At 50.2% G+C, this 13321-nt stretch overlaps 1 protein-coding gene across 4 annotated transcripts in view; it reads right to left on the bottom strand.

Moving 5' to 3' along the window:
- Positions 1 to 13321, bottom strand: part of LOC144767955 (cell adhesion molecule CEACAM1-like) — a 189621-nt gene that overhangs the window by 38738 nt on the left and 137562 nt on the right. For all 4 annotated transcript variants that reach the window (XR_013598397.1, XR_013598398.1, XM_078651306.1 and 1 more), the window contains exons 9-10: positions 13186 to 13230; positions 1251 to 1286 (exon numbers count right to left, since the gene is read on the bottom strand). Coding sequence is in view for 2 of the 4 variants with exons in the window: in XM_078651306.1 (XP_078507432.1) it covers positions 1251 to 1286; positions 13186 to 13230 (81 nt within the window). In the remaining 2 variants the exon portion in view is untranslated. The remainder of the gene's footprint in view (positions 1 to 1250; positions 1287 to 13185; positions 13231 to 13321) is intronic.

Raw genomic sequence — 13321 nt, 5'->3', positions numbered from 1 at the left:
ACAAAGGACTGGGAATTTAGTAGCCGTTATAGCCCTGCTACGAAGGGCTATAAGGCTATTAGAACATTCTGCCACTAGAGGGCAGAATGTTCTAACAAATAAAACAAAGGCCTCTCGAAGGTCAAGGGGATTTAAATCTCCTTGAGCTCTGAGAGGTCTTTGTAAAACATTGGAATGTTGCTCTGCGGGCCTTTACTGGCCCATGGAAGCATGAAGCGCTCCATTGTCTTCAATGGAGCTCCCAACATTCCAATGTTATAATGTAGCCTTATAGCCCGCCGTAGCGGGTTATACCGGCTATTAAAGGCCCGCTGAATCGTTAAAGGCCCGAGCCGAAGGCGAGGGACTTTAACCAAACAGCGGGACTTTATTAGCCGGTATAGCCCTGCTACGAAGGGCTATAAGGCTATTAGAACATTCTGCCACTAGAGGGCAGAATTCATCTAACAAATTAAACAAAGGGTTCTCGAAGCTCGAGGGGAAATCCCCTCGAGCTTAGAGAAGCCTTTGTAGAACATTGGAATGTTGCTCTGCGGGCCTTTAACGGCCCGTAGAAGCAGGGAGCACTCCATTGTCTGCAATGGAGCTCCCAACATTCCAATGTTCTAATACAATGTAATAAAGGTTCCGTTCTCTTCTCCTCTTCTAATGACAGTGCTCAAGAGGGAGTGAGTGAGAAGACATCTCCACCTTCTGATTTCTGTACTGTGCTCAGTACCAACCATTAGTGGGGCATCCTCTAGAGAAAGGCAATACCTACACGCAGACATTGTACTATCCTAATCACACTTCTGGCCTCTCACGGCAGAGCTCATGTAACACTGCTGTGCCGAAGAACTGACCCTGGATATCCAGGCATCAAAGGTGCAGACAGCGCCCCCACCTTGGCATTAAATCTCCCACGGCACTGAAGTGTCGCACACACTGTACAGTGGGTCATGGGAGGATGTTTCGGCTCACATCTCCAGAGACAACTTGGGCATTCATCTGGATAGGTTCTTAGTCTCCAGTCTCAGGAGGAGCCTGTGTTCATCTGATGTAGCTAGTAATCATACAACAGATTCCCACCACAGTCAATCTCCTTATTGGAACCTGCCCCGGACGGTACCAGCCCTACAGAGAATGATTCTCAGAGGACATGCGCTTCATCAATAGTACTCTGTGATGTCATCACTGCCCCACAAGCCAGATATTGGCCTCAGCCCGTACACAGAGGTACACTCAGGACATAGAAAAGAGCGCCAACTCACCTGTTCTCGTGCCCACGTTGATATAGTAGGGTTCGTCTGTAAAAGAAGGCGTAGTGTTAGACTCTCAAGATGCAACCACGGAATCCAGTGATTAATACCTGAGCTCCGCATCTCATCACAAGGCCTACATCCCATGCAGCAGCATGTTTACAACACATACATGAATCAACTGACCGTATAGGCATTTACCTGTTTTTGCCTCCGAAGGCCAATCACATCAGCCTGAGGCATGTACACGTACACCCCGTGTAACCTTAGGGATGGCTCTGCTGTTTGAGGCTTGCACGAGTAAACCCTGTGTAGCCTTAGGCATAGCTCTGCTGTACGAATAGCTTTGGTATCTGAGACTTGAACCCGTAAGCTCCGTTTAAACTTAAGTATAGCTCTGCTGTCCGAGACTTGCACTAATAAGCCCTGTGTAACCTATGGGATAGCTCTGCTGTCTGAGGCTTGCACCAGTAAGCCCTGTGTAACATTAGCGATAGCCCTGCTGTCTGAGGCTTGAATAAGGAAGCCTTATGTAGCCTTAGGGATAGCTCTGCTGTCTGAGGCTTGCACCAGTAAGCCTTGTGTAACCTTAGGGATAGCTCTGCTGTCTGAGGCTTGCACCAGTAAGCCTTGTGTAACCTTAGGGATAGCTCTGCTGTCTGAGGCTTGCACCAGTAAGCCTTGTGTAACCTTAGGGATAGCTCTGCTGTCTGAGGCTTGCACCAGTAAGCCCTGTGTAACCTTGGGGATAGCTCTGCTGTCTGAGGCTTGCACCAGTAAGCCCTGTGTAACATTAGGGATAGCCCTGCTGTCTGAGGCTTGAATAAGGAAGCCTTATGTAGCCTTGTCTGAGGCTTGCACCAGTAAGCCTTGTGTAACCTTAGGGATAGCTCTGCTGTCTGAGGCTCGCACCAGTAAGCCTTGTGTAACCTTAGGGATAGCTCTGCTGTCTGAGGCTTGCACCAGTAAGCCCTGTGTAAACTTAGGGATAGCTCTGCTGTCTGAGGCTTGCACCAGTAAGCCCTGTTTAGGGATAGCTCTGCTGTCTGAGGCTTGCACCAGTAAGCCCTGTGTAACCTTGGGGATAGCTCTGCTGTCTGAGGCTCGCACCAGTAAGCCTTGTGTAACCTTAGGGATAGCTCTGCTGTCTGAGGCTTGAAGCCTTGTGTAACATTAAGAATACCTCTGCCATCTGAGGCTTGCGCTGTGAGATTTCTGTAGCCCCAGAGACAGATGTGCTGTCTTGTATCCTTGCTCACAAGATCTCTGTAACTGGGAGACATTTGAGAGTTCAGTCAGTAACATCTGAACAACCACAGCAATAGATCCTCTCTCAGAGAACCTACAGAACCTGTGAAACAGATATGATAGCTCTGCTGTCTAGTATCTGAGACCGTAAGGGCGCCTTAACATAAAGGATGGATCCTTAGCTGAGGCGTGGGTCTGATGTCTGAAGCACACGTTGTAAAACAGCTCCCCTCTCTGTGGCAGGAGCCTGTGATATGCCTGTGCCTTCTGAGGCGTGAGCTTCTCAACCTGTCTAACCTACTGAGCAAGTGCTATATTTAAGTTCTGACACCGTGTGTTTTGTATAATGTGATTACAAGCTCTACTGTCTGAACTGGGCAGTCTGTGTCACCTGAGGGAGAGCTGCACTGTCCGAGACTAGAAGATCCCAGTAGGGGGAGCTGTGTTAACTGAGACCTGTTGAATGTCCGAACTCTCAGGCCCAGCCCTGCTCTCTGAGACTTGAGCCTGTAAGACATGTGTTAACACAGGGATTCTGAAACCTGAGCATGTAAGAACTGTGTAAACCAATGGACTATGAGACTTGAGCCTGTAGGATGTGTGTAAACTCAGGGACTCTGAGACTTGAGCTTGAAAGGTGTGTAAACTCAAGGACTCTATGACCTGATGTTTGCAAGATGTGTGTGTAAACTCAGGGACTCTGAGACCTCAACCTATAATGTGTGCAAACTCAGGGACTCTGAGACTTCATGCTGTAAGACCTGTGTAAACTCAGGAACAGCTTATCTGTATATTGAGTCTGTAATATTGGTGTAAACACAGGGAGTCTGGGACTTCAGCCTGTAATATGTATGTAAACTCAGGGACTCTGAAACTTGAGCCTGTAAGACCTGTATTAACTCAGGGCCTCTGAGACTTGAGCCTGTAAGACTTGTGTAAACTCAGGGACTCTGAGACTTGAGCCTGTAAGACCTGTGTAAACTCAGGGACTCTGAGACTTGAGCCTGTAAGACCCGTGTAAAGTCAGAGACTCTGAGACTTGAGCCTGTAAGACCTGTGTAAACACGGGGATTCATTCTCTGTATCCGAAGCCTGTGAAACTAGTAGCATTGCTCCGAACTAGCAAAGTCTGTCTAGTCTCAGAGGTATTTTTGAAGTATGTACCCTCCTATATATGTGTAACCTATACATGTATTCATTTAAAAATAGTCTTTGTTCAATATCGTCAACATTTTGCTTTCTTGACATATATATCACCAACATTATAAAAACAAACATCAACCTTTCCCCTGCTCCATCCAAATATTATCCAGATAGAATTGCTGGCAGAATTTGAGATTGAAAACATTACTCGTCAATCCTTCGTTAATCAAGGAAGAGAGGGGTTTTGTGCAATATGAAATGGGCGGCTGGTGACATTTGAAAGTGGTAGGGCGTAAGTGTTGGATTTAAGTGTTATTTCGTGTTTGGGGAGAAAACCTTCAAGAAACCAGTGGCAAATGGTACATTTTAAAGAAAATTTGAGAAAGAGAGGTTTATTTAGCAATTGTGAAAATGCAGTACTGAAATATTTAAATACATCAAAACCTGCTCCATATCTTACTGCCTTAAATATATTAAACAGTTACTGTAGTGAGCCACTTGTACGATTGGACTTAAGTACTGTGCAAATGAAACGATAAATGTGTTGCACATAAGCAATATGAAGACTCAGCAGCTATAAATAATGAGATCACCATAGTGCAATATATGCCATTGAGAGCAGCTATGCCTCTGCAAAGAATGATTAACAATTAGTTATGGCCAGTGTCCAGGGAATTGAGTTCATTATTGTTGTTGAGTAATAAATGTGGAGTAGTCCTGCAGGAGTGTGTCGACCGAGTGGAAGTAAACATATACAATGAAACACAGCCCCGAAAAATGAAAATCTGGTCTTAAATAATAGATGGTGACATTTACATTAGAAATAATTACATTTGAGTTCCTTAGGATTATAATTGTCAATTAACAATTAAAAACGCACAAAAAGAAACCCCATTTGCTTCATATGTAAATGTCACCATGTAAAATTTAGATCAGCTTTCCGTCTTTTTTTATTTTCGCTCGTCATGCTGCAGCAGGAAGCAGTCACCAGACAAACACATTCCAGCTCACAATTAATGATGTCCACAGTCTTGCCCTTTTATTATCAGAAATGATAAATCGGTTACCAGTTCAAGCACATTTTGTCTAGAAGTGAAAGCATACCGGGGGGAACGGTGTAACTTCACTTCTGGCATGAAACGTCAACTACCGTCTTAAAACAAACATTCAAGGAAAGGCGCGAGGCATTTTTACCAAGGACAAAAGTAATGTGCAAGGGCAGGAGTGCAAATAATAAATATGACGTGAAGACGGATGGTGGCAAAACACCAACACGGCAGCAATGAAACCAAGCGTAGTTGCCAGTGTATATAAGCAGAGCAGTGCAGGACGATATGACTTGGCACACGGCGAAATCCCTATCGCCTCAAAAGAGAGATAAAGATAGCTCCTAACAGAGAAAATATTTATACATCTGCCTTGAGCCGAACTAGTGTTCTAGGAAAAAAAAACACTAAGTGCTGTACAAGTTTCGGCGACCGGCTCCAGTATATCCTGTGATTCTGTGCAAATCACTTATATTGCTGGTGCTTTAAACACATCTGATCTTGATTAATGACCGGTTACTCACCGGTAATATTCATTACTCCGAGTCGTAGCCCTCCCCGTCCCAGTCCTAACTACATGAGCATAGCTCCTCCCACCAGAAACTCCCAAGCAACTTGAAACCCATCCCTTCCCTCCAGGCCACACCCATACCCTGAGGCATATAATCCAGTGACCTGCCAATCAACAACCTGTACCCAACAAGCACAAGAAGCCGAAACAGGGAGGGAGGGATGGGAACCTGGACTGGGACGGGGAGGGCTACGACTCGGAGTAATGAATATTACCGGTGAGTAACCGGTCATTACCTCCTCGTCAGCCCTCCCCGTCCCAGTCCTAACTACATGAGCAGATACCAAAGCAATAATCGGCTTCACTCAGTAGCAAAAAAAACCCAGACTTTATTAAAGCACAGAAAGTCACACCACCGGAGTAGAACGCAACACAGCGTCCCCAAACCCAGCAGAATCAGTCCCCCCAACCACCAAACGATAATGGGACATAAAGGTGTGCGGAGAACTCCAGGTAGCGGCCCTGCAGAATTCAGCCATGGAAGCCCCCTGAAAACAAGCCCAGGAAGCCGCCACCCCCCGAGTCGACCTCCCCTGAACAGACCCAGGAGCCAACACACCACAGGCCTCATATGCAGCACCCACAACCCAACGCAGCCAACGACTGAGGGTAGCCCCAGAAGGCTTAAGACCCTGACCAGCCAGGCCAAAGGTCACAAAAAGGGATTCCACCTTACGAAACGGCCCAGTACGCAACAAATAGATCTCCAGAGCCCTCCGAACGTCCAAACAGTGCAGCCGCACCTCAACTTCTGAAAGAGGATCAGGACAAAAAACAGGCAAAACCCGATCCGCAGAGCAGTGAAAAGAGGAAGGGACCTTGGGAACAAAGGAAGGATCAGGCCGCAGTACCACCCGATCAGGAAAGAAACGTAAAAAAGGGGCCGAACAAAGCAAGGAGCCCAATTCCCCAATCCGCCTAGCCGACGTAATAGCCACCAGGAACAGCACCTTGATCGTCAGAAACCTCAAAGACACCTCCAGCAGAGGTTCAAAGGGAGCCCCCTGCAAAGCCCCCAAAACCAGAGGCAGATCCCAACTAGGAGCAAAGGACCGAATGACAGGCTTCTGAAGGAAGCAACTCCGCAACAAACGGGACACCAGGGGAACCACCGGGTCACAGACCGAACCCCGAAAGGCCCGAACAGCAGCCCACTGAGCCCTCAGGGAGGACACAGCCAGACCCAAGTCAAAGCCGTCCTTCAAAAAGTCCAAGACCAATACCGGATCCACTGCCAACGCAGACCACACACGCGCCGTACACCAAGACTGAAAAGAAACCCAATGCTGGGCATAGGATTTGAGAGTCGAAGGGCGCCTGGACCTCTGAATAAATTCCACCACAGAAGGAGAACACCCCAATGCCACAAGGTTCATCCTCTCAACAGCCAACCCGCCAGCCTCAGGCGGACCAGACACTCCAGAGACAGAGGGGGAAACGACAAGGGACAAGGGACCACTGGCAACCTCCAGCAAGGCCCCACTGCCAACTTCAATAACAGAGGGAACCAAGGCCGCCTGGACCAATCCGGAGCCACCAGGATCACCGAAGCCCGATCCAACTTGACCTTCAGCAGAACACGCGGCAGCAGGGCAATAGGGGGAAAGGCATACATCAGGCCCCCCTCCCACCGGAAGGACAGGGCATCCACCCTCCAAACCTCGGCAGAGCGAACCAGAGAACAAAACGTCTCCCTCAAGGCGTTCCCCGGGGCCGCAAACAGGTCCACCACTGGGACCCCGAACCGGGCCATCAGGCAGCGAAACACATCCTGAGACAGGCACATGTCCGACAGGGAAGGAAACACCCTGCTCAGGCGATCCGCCTCCGAGTTCAAAATCCCAGGCAGATGTAAAGCCCTCAGAGACAACAAGTGAGACTCCGCCCACAGGCCTATACTTTGAGCCAACAAATTGAGGAAAGCCACCCTCGCGCTCCCCTGGCGGTTGATATAACACACCACCACCGTGTTGTCGGACCGCACCATCACATCCCTCTGGAGGACCCAAGGCAGAAAATGAGACAACGCCAACTGAACCGCCTTCAATTCTCGCCAATTCGAGGACATTTCCGCCTCCGGCACAGACCAAAGACCCTGCACAGACTCCTGACCCAAGACCGCACCCCAACCCAGTACGCTGGCGTCGGTTGTCAGGATCAACCTCACCTGGGACACAAAGGGCGAGCCCTGCAAGAGGTTCAGATCCACCAGCCACCAGGACAACTCCCGGGCGATGGACACACCCCCCGGAACCAACAGCTCGTAATCCAGAGAGGCCGGATCCCAATGCTCCAGAAGATGATTCACAAGGGGGTATAAGTGTAAACGGGCCCAAGGAACAATCATCACAGTTGCTGACATCAGCCCCTGAACACGCAACCACTGGCGAGCCGTGGAAGACCGAGCCCCCAACACCTTCTTCAGTTCGTGCACAAGAGTCAGTCTGCGGGGCTCCGACAGGAAGACCTTCCCCAACCTGGTGTTGAACACCCCCCCAATGAACAACAGTTCCTGAGTGGGGTGAAGATGGGATTTCTCCAAGTTCAGAATCCACCCGAACCGTTGAAGGAGACTGCAAACCTCCCGGGATTGTGACTGAGCCTGAAGGAAAGAAGAGGAAGAAATCAACCAATCGTCCAAGTAAGGGAAAACCTGTATACCCTTAGCATGCAACAAACCCACCAAGGGCGCCAACACCTTAGTAAACACCCTCGGAGAGGCAGACAGGCCAAACGGCAATACCTGGAACTGGTAGTGATCCACCCCCACACAGAAACGCAGGAACCTCTGCGAATCCGCGTGCACTGGCACATGAAAATAGGCATCCCGTAGATCGAGAGAAGTCAGGAAATCCCCCACCGACAGGAAGGGAAGAATCAACTGTAGAGTCACCATTTTGAAGGACCGATGAGGGACACACAAGTTCACCGCCTTTAGATCCAGGACCGGACGGAAGTCCCCATTTGGCTTTTGGATCAAAAACAGGATTGAGTACACCCCCCGACCCTGTTGACTCACAGGCACCCTCACCACAGCACCCTTCGACACCAAGTCCCGAACTCCGTCCAATAGAGCACGACATCTTGCCAGAGACCTGGGAACAGGGGTAGCTTTGAACACATCCACCGGAGGAGTCCCAAATTCTATTCTGTAGCCCAGTCATACCACCTGCAGAACCCACAGATCCCGAATGAACTCCTCCCAGACTGGCAAAAAAGAGGTGAGGCGACCCCCAACCGGCACCTTCAAGGAATCCATCACATAGTCACGACTTGGAGGGACCTGCAGAAGAGGAAGCACCTTGTTGACCCCGGGACTTGTGGAAGGAAGGGACACCCCGGCCACGTCCCCTACCACGAAAGGGCTGAGCAGCCATCTTAGATTGAAACGCTTGCCCAAAAGCCCGCTTATAACCCGCAAACTTCCCTTTCTGAGAAGAGCGGACCGGAGCCAACAACTTCTTGTCCTCAGCTGTCTTTTTAATCAAAGCTTCCAACGGCTCCCCAAACAGCTTAGAGCCCGTGAAGGGAATCTTCATCACGGCCGCCTTCTGAGCAGCTTCCGCCTTCCAAGACTTAAGCCACAACTGTCTCCTAGCAGCAACCGATGCACCAGCAGCCGCCGCCGCAGCACTAAGGGAGTCGAAGGACAAGTCAGCCATGAAACGCAATTGTTGTTCCAACATGGACAAAGACTCAGAGGGATCCTCATCCTGCATGAGCTGCGCAGAAATACCCTGACAGTCATTAAGAAGCGACTGAACAAGATAGCTGGTGTAAGCAGCAGACCGAACAGCCAGATTGGAGGCCGCAAAGGACCGCTTCAAGGCCCCCTCAACCCGCTTGTCCCCAGGATCAGAAGGTACCGCATCCTCAGACACCACCAGGCTCTGAGACGCCATACCAGCCAGCAGAGAATCCACTTTCACCACAGCCGGAAACTCCTCCGTGAATCCCTGCAAGGGATACCTCTTAGCCAGAAACCGGGGAAAGGCATGCCTGTCAACATCCTTCCACTCCCCCTCCAGCACCTTCCTCACAGACGTATGAATGGGGAGGCTTTCCGGATCTTTCTTCAGGTAATTGGCGAAGAAGTCTTCAGACTCTCCACCCACCACAGGATCAGGGAATCCCAGATTGTCCCGAACATGCTGCAAAACACAGCGAAGGTCAGCCCCTTGGACAAAACGACCCTTCACCTCCTCATCAGAGTCAACATCCGGATCTACCTCAGCCGAGGCATCCAATTTCTGTCTCTTAGGCCCCTTGGGAACATGAGCCACAAAGGCCGCCGCCACAGCAGCCTCAATCATTTTCTGAATATCCGCCATGGAAGGAGCAGAGGAAGAACCAGCGACCACCTCTCCATCCTCACAGCCGAGCTCACGCACGTCTGCACCTCTACCCTCCATGTTGTAAACAGGAGAACAGAAACCCAGACCCCAAGATATACCCAGACCAATCAAGCAAAAATCCCCAAGGGCCAACCAGGGAACGCCACCTGGACCGGGAGCCAATCCCTACACAGGACCGAAGGCTGTGCTTCAAACCGCCCTATCAGTGAAGACCACCAACCTACAAAAGGAAATGATTGAACAGGGCCCAACTGTAAGGACACGAAGAAACCCAGAAGACCCCGCCCCAGGAACCAGTGAAACCAGAGGTAAGAACTCCCCACCGCCCCAGCAGAACTGCAGGAGAGCAGAGCCTCCAAACCCCACATGACCCCCACAGACAGCAGAGACAGGCCAAGGACAGGGGAAAAACACCATGGGGCCCCACCACAGCACAGCAGGAAGAGGCCAAGACTCGAAATCAAGCCCCATGCAAATCCCTCCAGCAACACAAAAACGGCAATCAGGACCGCCAGTAGAGGGAGCTCCAACTACAAAAACGCGGGGAAGAGAACCTAAGCTAGGTAAGATCAAAGTCGGACTGAACCCTAACATCGGGCCCCCACGGACCAAACAAAGGCAGTCCCCCCCCCCCCCCCTCCCCGCAACCCCAGACACCACCAAGGATTGCAGGAAGCAATAAAAAGGGGGAAAACACGGGCACGAAAGAAACGAGCACCAAGAGTATGGATAGAGACAGAGAAGCCAAACCGGCACGCCCTCGGCGTGCTGAAAAAGCCAGCCACACACCCCCCCTCCCTCCCCGGGAGCACCCGCTAGAGCAGGGAACGAACCCGGAAGAGGGGAGGCTGCAGCAGGGAGACACCACCACCAGGCAGTCCGGACCCCCAACCCCATGGTCCCGCTACAGCAGGGACTCAAAGTAAATGCCCACAAGGTAAAACAAAAACAGGCACAATAGGGGATAAAAACAGGCGCTTAACACCCCGTTTCACACTTACCAGATAGGAGGCCAATTCCAGTGCCCCCCTCGACGAAGTCTGCTCGGAAGTGATTCCGCAGAAAAAACAAACAGGTTGTTGATTGGCAGGTCACTGGATTATATGCCTCAGGGTATGGGTGTGGCCTGGAGGGAAGGGATGGGTTTCAAGTTGCTTGGGAGTTTCTGGTGGGAGGAGCTATGCTCATGTAGTTAGGACTGGGACGGGGAGGGCTGACGAGGAGGTAATGTAGCCCGGGTACTCATGCAATGCGCGCCAATATATTTGGTTCGCGTTTGCTAACTACAAACTCCTGCGTGAACACCATATGGATGCTTAACTGCACGTAAAAATTCCATAAAAAGGTATGTATATTAATGACAGCTTAAAGGGAAAATTCGGCACCTACCAGCCTGTATTCTTTTGGGCCTACGCTGTAACAACACCAATGAAACATGGCTCACTTTCGGCTCCATAACACTTTCAAAAGTGAAAGCACTGGTACCCTTGCTTATGTTCTTGTATTGGATGTAACGACCCAATTGACCAGCTGAAAGGGCAGCGAAAGGACAATATAATATTTATTTACCGTCAGACTCCCGAGGCGAGCTGCGAGCACACAACGACGACGGTCAGGACGACTGGTGGTGGTCACGCGTTTTGTCTTCGTAACTCTCCAGACTCTGCACTTTCACTTTCTTCACTTAAGACTTGAGCTGTTGTTGTGATCTGGCCCGGTTTCACCACGCACGGTGACGTCCCCGACAGCGTAGAAAATGGCCAATCACCTCGATATGGCTGGATAGCCATATCGAGGTGATTGGCAAATTTACAGTGCAGCCGGCAGCCCCTCAGCAGAGCAACCAACGTGCGGACACATCCTGCTGCAGCAGCCAATCCTGGCAACACTGCGCCAGGATTGGGCTACGAGCAGGATACTATCAGCCCATTTATGAGACCGGGGGCCCGGGTCCCTACCTGACTGTGCTTGTGTCTCGAGAAGGGGGGGGAGGGAAGGTCTACTGTGCGCATGCGCGGGCCAGTCAAAGTTTTCACTATTCCTGGATCCCACAAGCGCATTACTGATTTACTGTCCCAGCTATTCTCACTCTGCCTGTGTATGCGCTGCCTGTCACTCTCTCTGCTGCAGCCCCGCCCCCCGGCCACGGCCCACTTCCTACGATGCCCGGATTGTGTCAGGCTTGTCCCGGGGCCGGTAGCGCACAGTGCGCTCGGATTTATTTTTTCATCAGCTGCTGCTGAGCTGACAGCTGCAGACAGCACAGATCAGATCCTTGGCTTTCAATGCAAGTGCGGTCGTCCATGGCTAGTGGGGCAACGCCCGAAAGAGCACATTATCACAGGCATTGGAAGAAGGGTGTTGGGGGTGCTGCTGCAGTACCCCCAGAAATGATCTTCCTGGAGTTCTGAAGGTGAAGGAACCATACAGATGCCTTTATGTTTTGTGTTTATCTTGTCACATTTGCTGCTTGTTCAAAGGCAGAGGTCAGATGTCAGTCTATGTCTTCTGGCAAGTTCCTGCTGATTCAGAAACTGGAGTTTACTTTTATTCCTCTGACTGCAAAGTGAGAGGATTTTGTAAAAGTGACCCAGGGGACAGTGCTGCGGGGCTACAGGGAGGAAAGGAAAGGCTGTAGCGAGTCCATTTATTTCTAACACACATTTAAGGATCAGTTAATGAACCATACACATATTTTAAATTATATCAGCAATTAGGAAAGCGCAAATGAAGCACTTTTTTGTAATCCTGGGGCCTCATTTATGAGGCCTTGCACCAATTTTGCGATTCAGATGCGTCACTTTTTGTGACGCATCGGCGGCGTAAAACATACCTCCTGTTGCGCACTATTTACAAAGTGACGCATCTAAGCAGATGCGTCACTTTGTAAACCCCTGCGCTACATTATACCTGCGTCAGGTATAATGTATGCGGGGGGGCGTTCCCACGCAAAAACCCTCGTAGAAGTGGCGCAGTGAAATCTATAAGATTTCACTGAGTCACTTCTAGGACCCCGTTGCGTCAAAATCTTGCGCCAGCCTCACAGCAGGCGTAAGACTGACGCAGGCCCTTTCACATGGGGCTTGTCCCATGTGAAAGGACACATTGCGTCACTTTTGTGACACACTCCAGCAATGCGCCACTTTTGCGCTTTCAGATACGTCAGAAATACTGACGTATCTGTAACTCCTTGCGACATGATGCGTCATACATTAAATATGACGCATCAGGTATGTCGCAAGGAGTGTGCACTGAGAAGTGACGCATCGCTGCTTACACGCAGCGATGCGTCATTTCTCATAAATGAGGCACCTGAAGTATGATGGGCCACATGTCTCTGAGGAGACAGTCCAATATATCTGCTGACCGCGTGCCTCTGAGGAGATAGTCCGGTTAAAGTGATGGGCCATATGTCTCTCAGATGGAGCACATACACTCCAATGCTTGCCACAGCCTTTTGTTCCATGATTCTCGGATACCACACATCTCTGCTTATGTCAGTGCACTTTGAGAACATGCTAAGAATATTCCAGCTCCATGACAACAGTGAAGGACATGCTGAAAACATGCAAAGTGCTACTTACCTTTGTCACCAACCTTCTCCAAGACCGTTGAATAAAGTGAACCAACTATGAAAACAGAGAAGAAAGTTCAGTTAACATCAGGTCAGACACAACTCCATTGGAGAGCACAGCAGGGGGTGGACAAGGGAATGAAGGG

The sequence above is a fragment of the Lissotriton helveticus genome, chromosome 7 (assembly GCF_964261635.1).
Source record: "Lissotriton helveticus chromosome 7, aLisHel1.1, whole genome shotgun sequence".
Lineage (NCBI taxonomy): Eukaryota > Metazoa > Chordata > Amphibia > Caudata > Salamandridae > Lissotriton > Lissotriton helveticus.
This window is presented reverse-complemented; position numbering and strand designations above follow the sequence as displayed.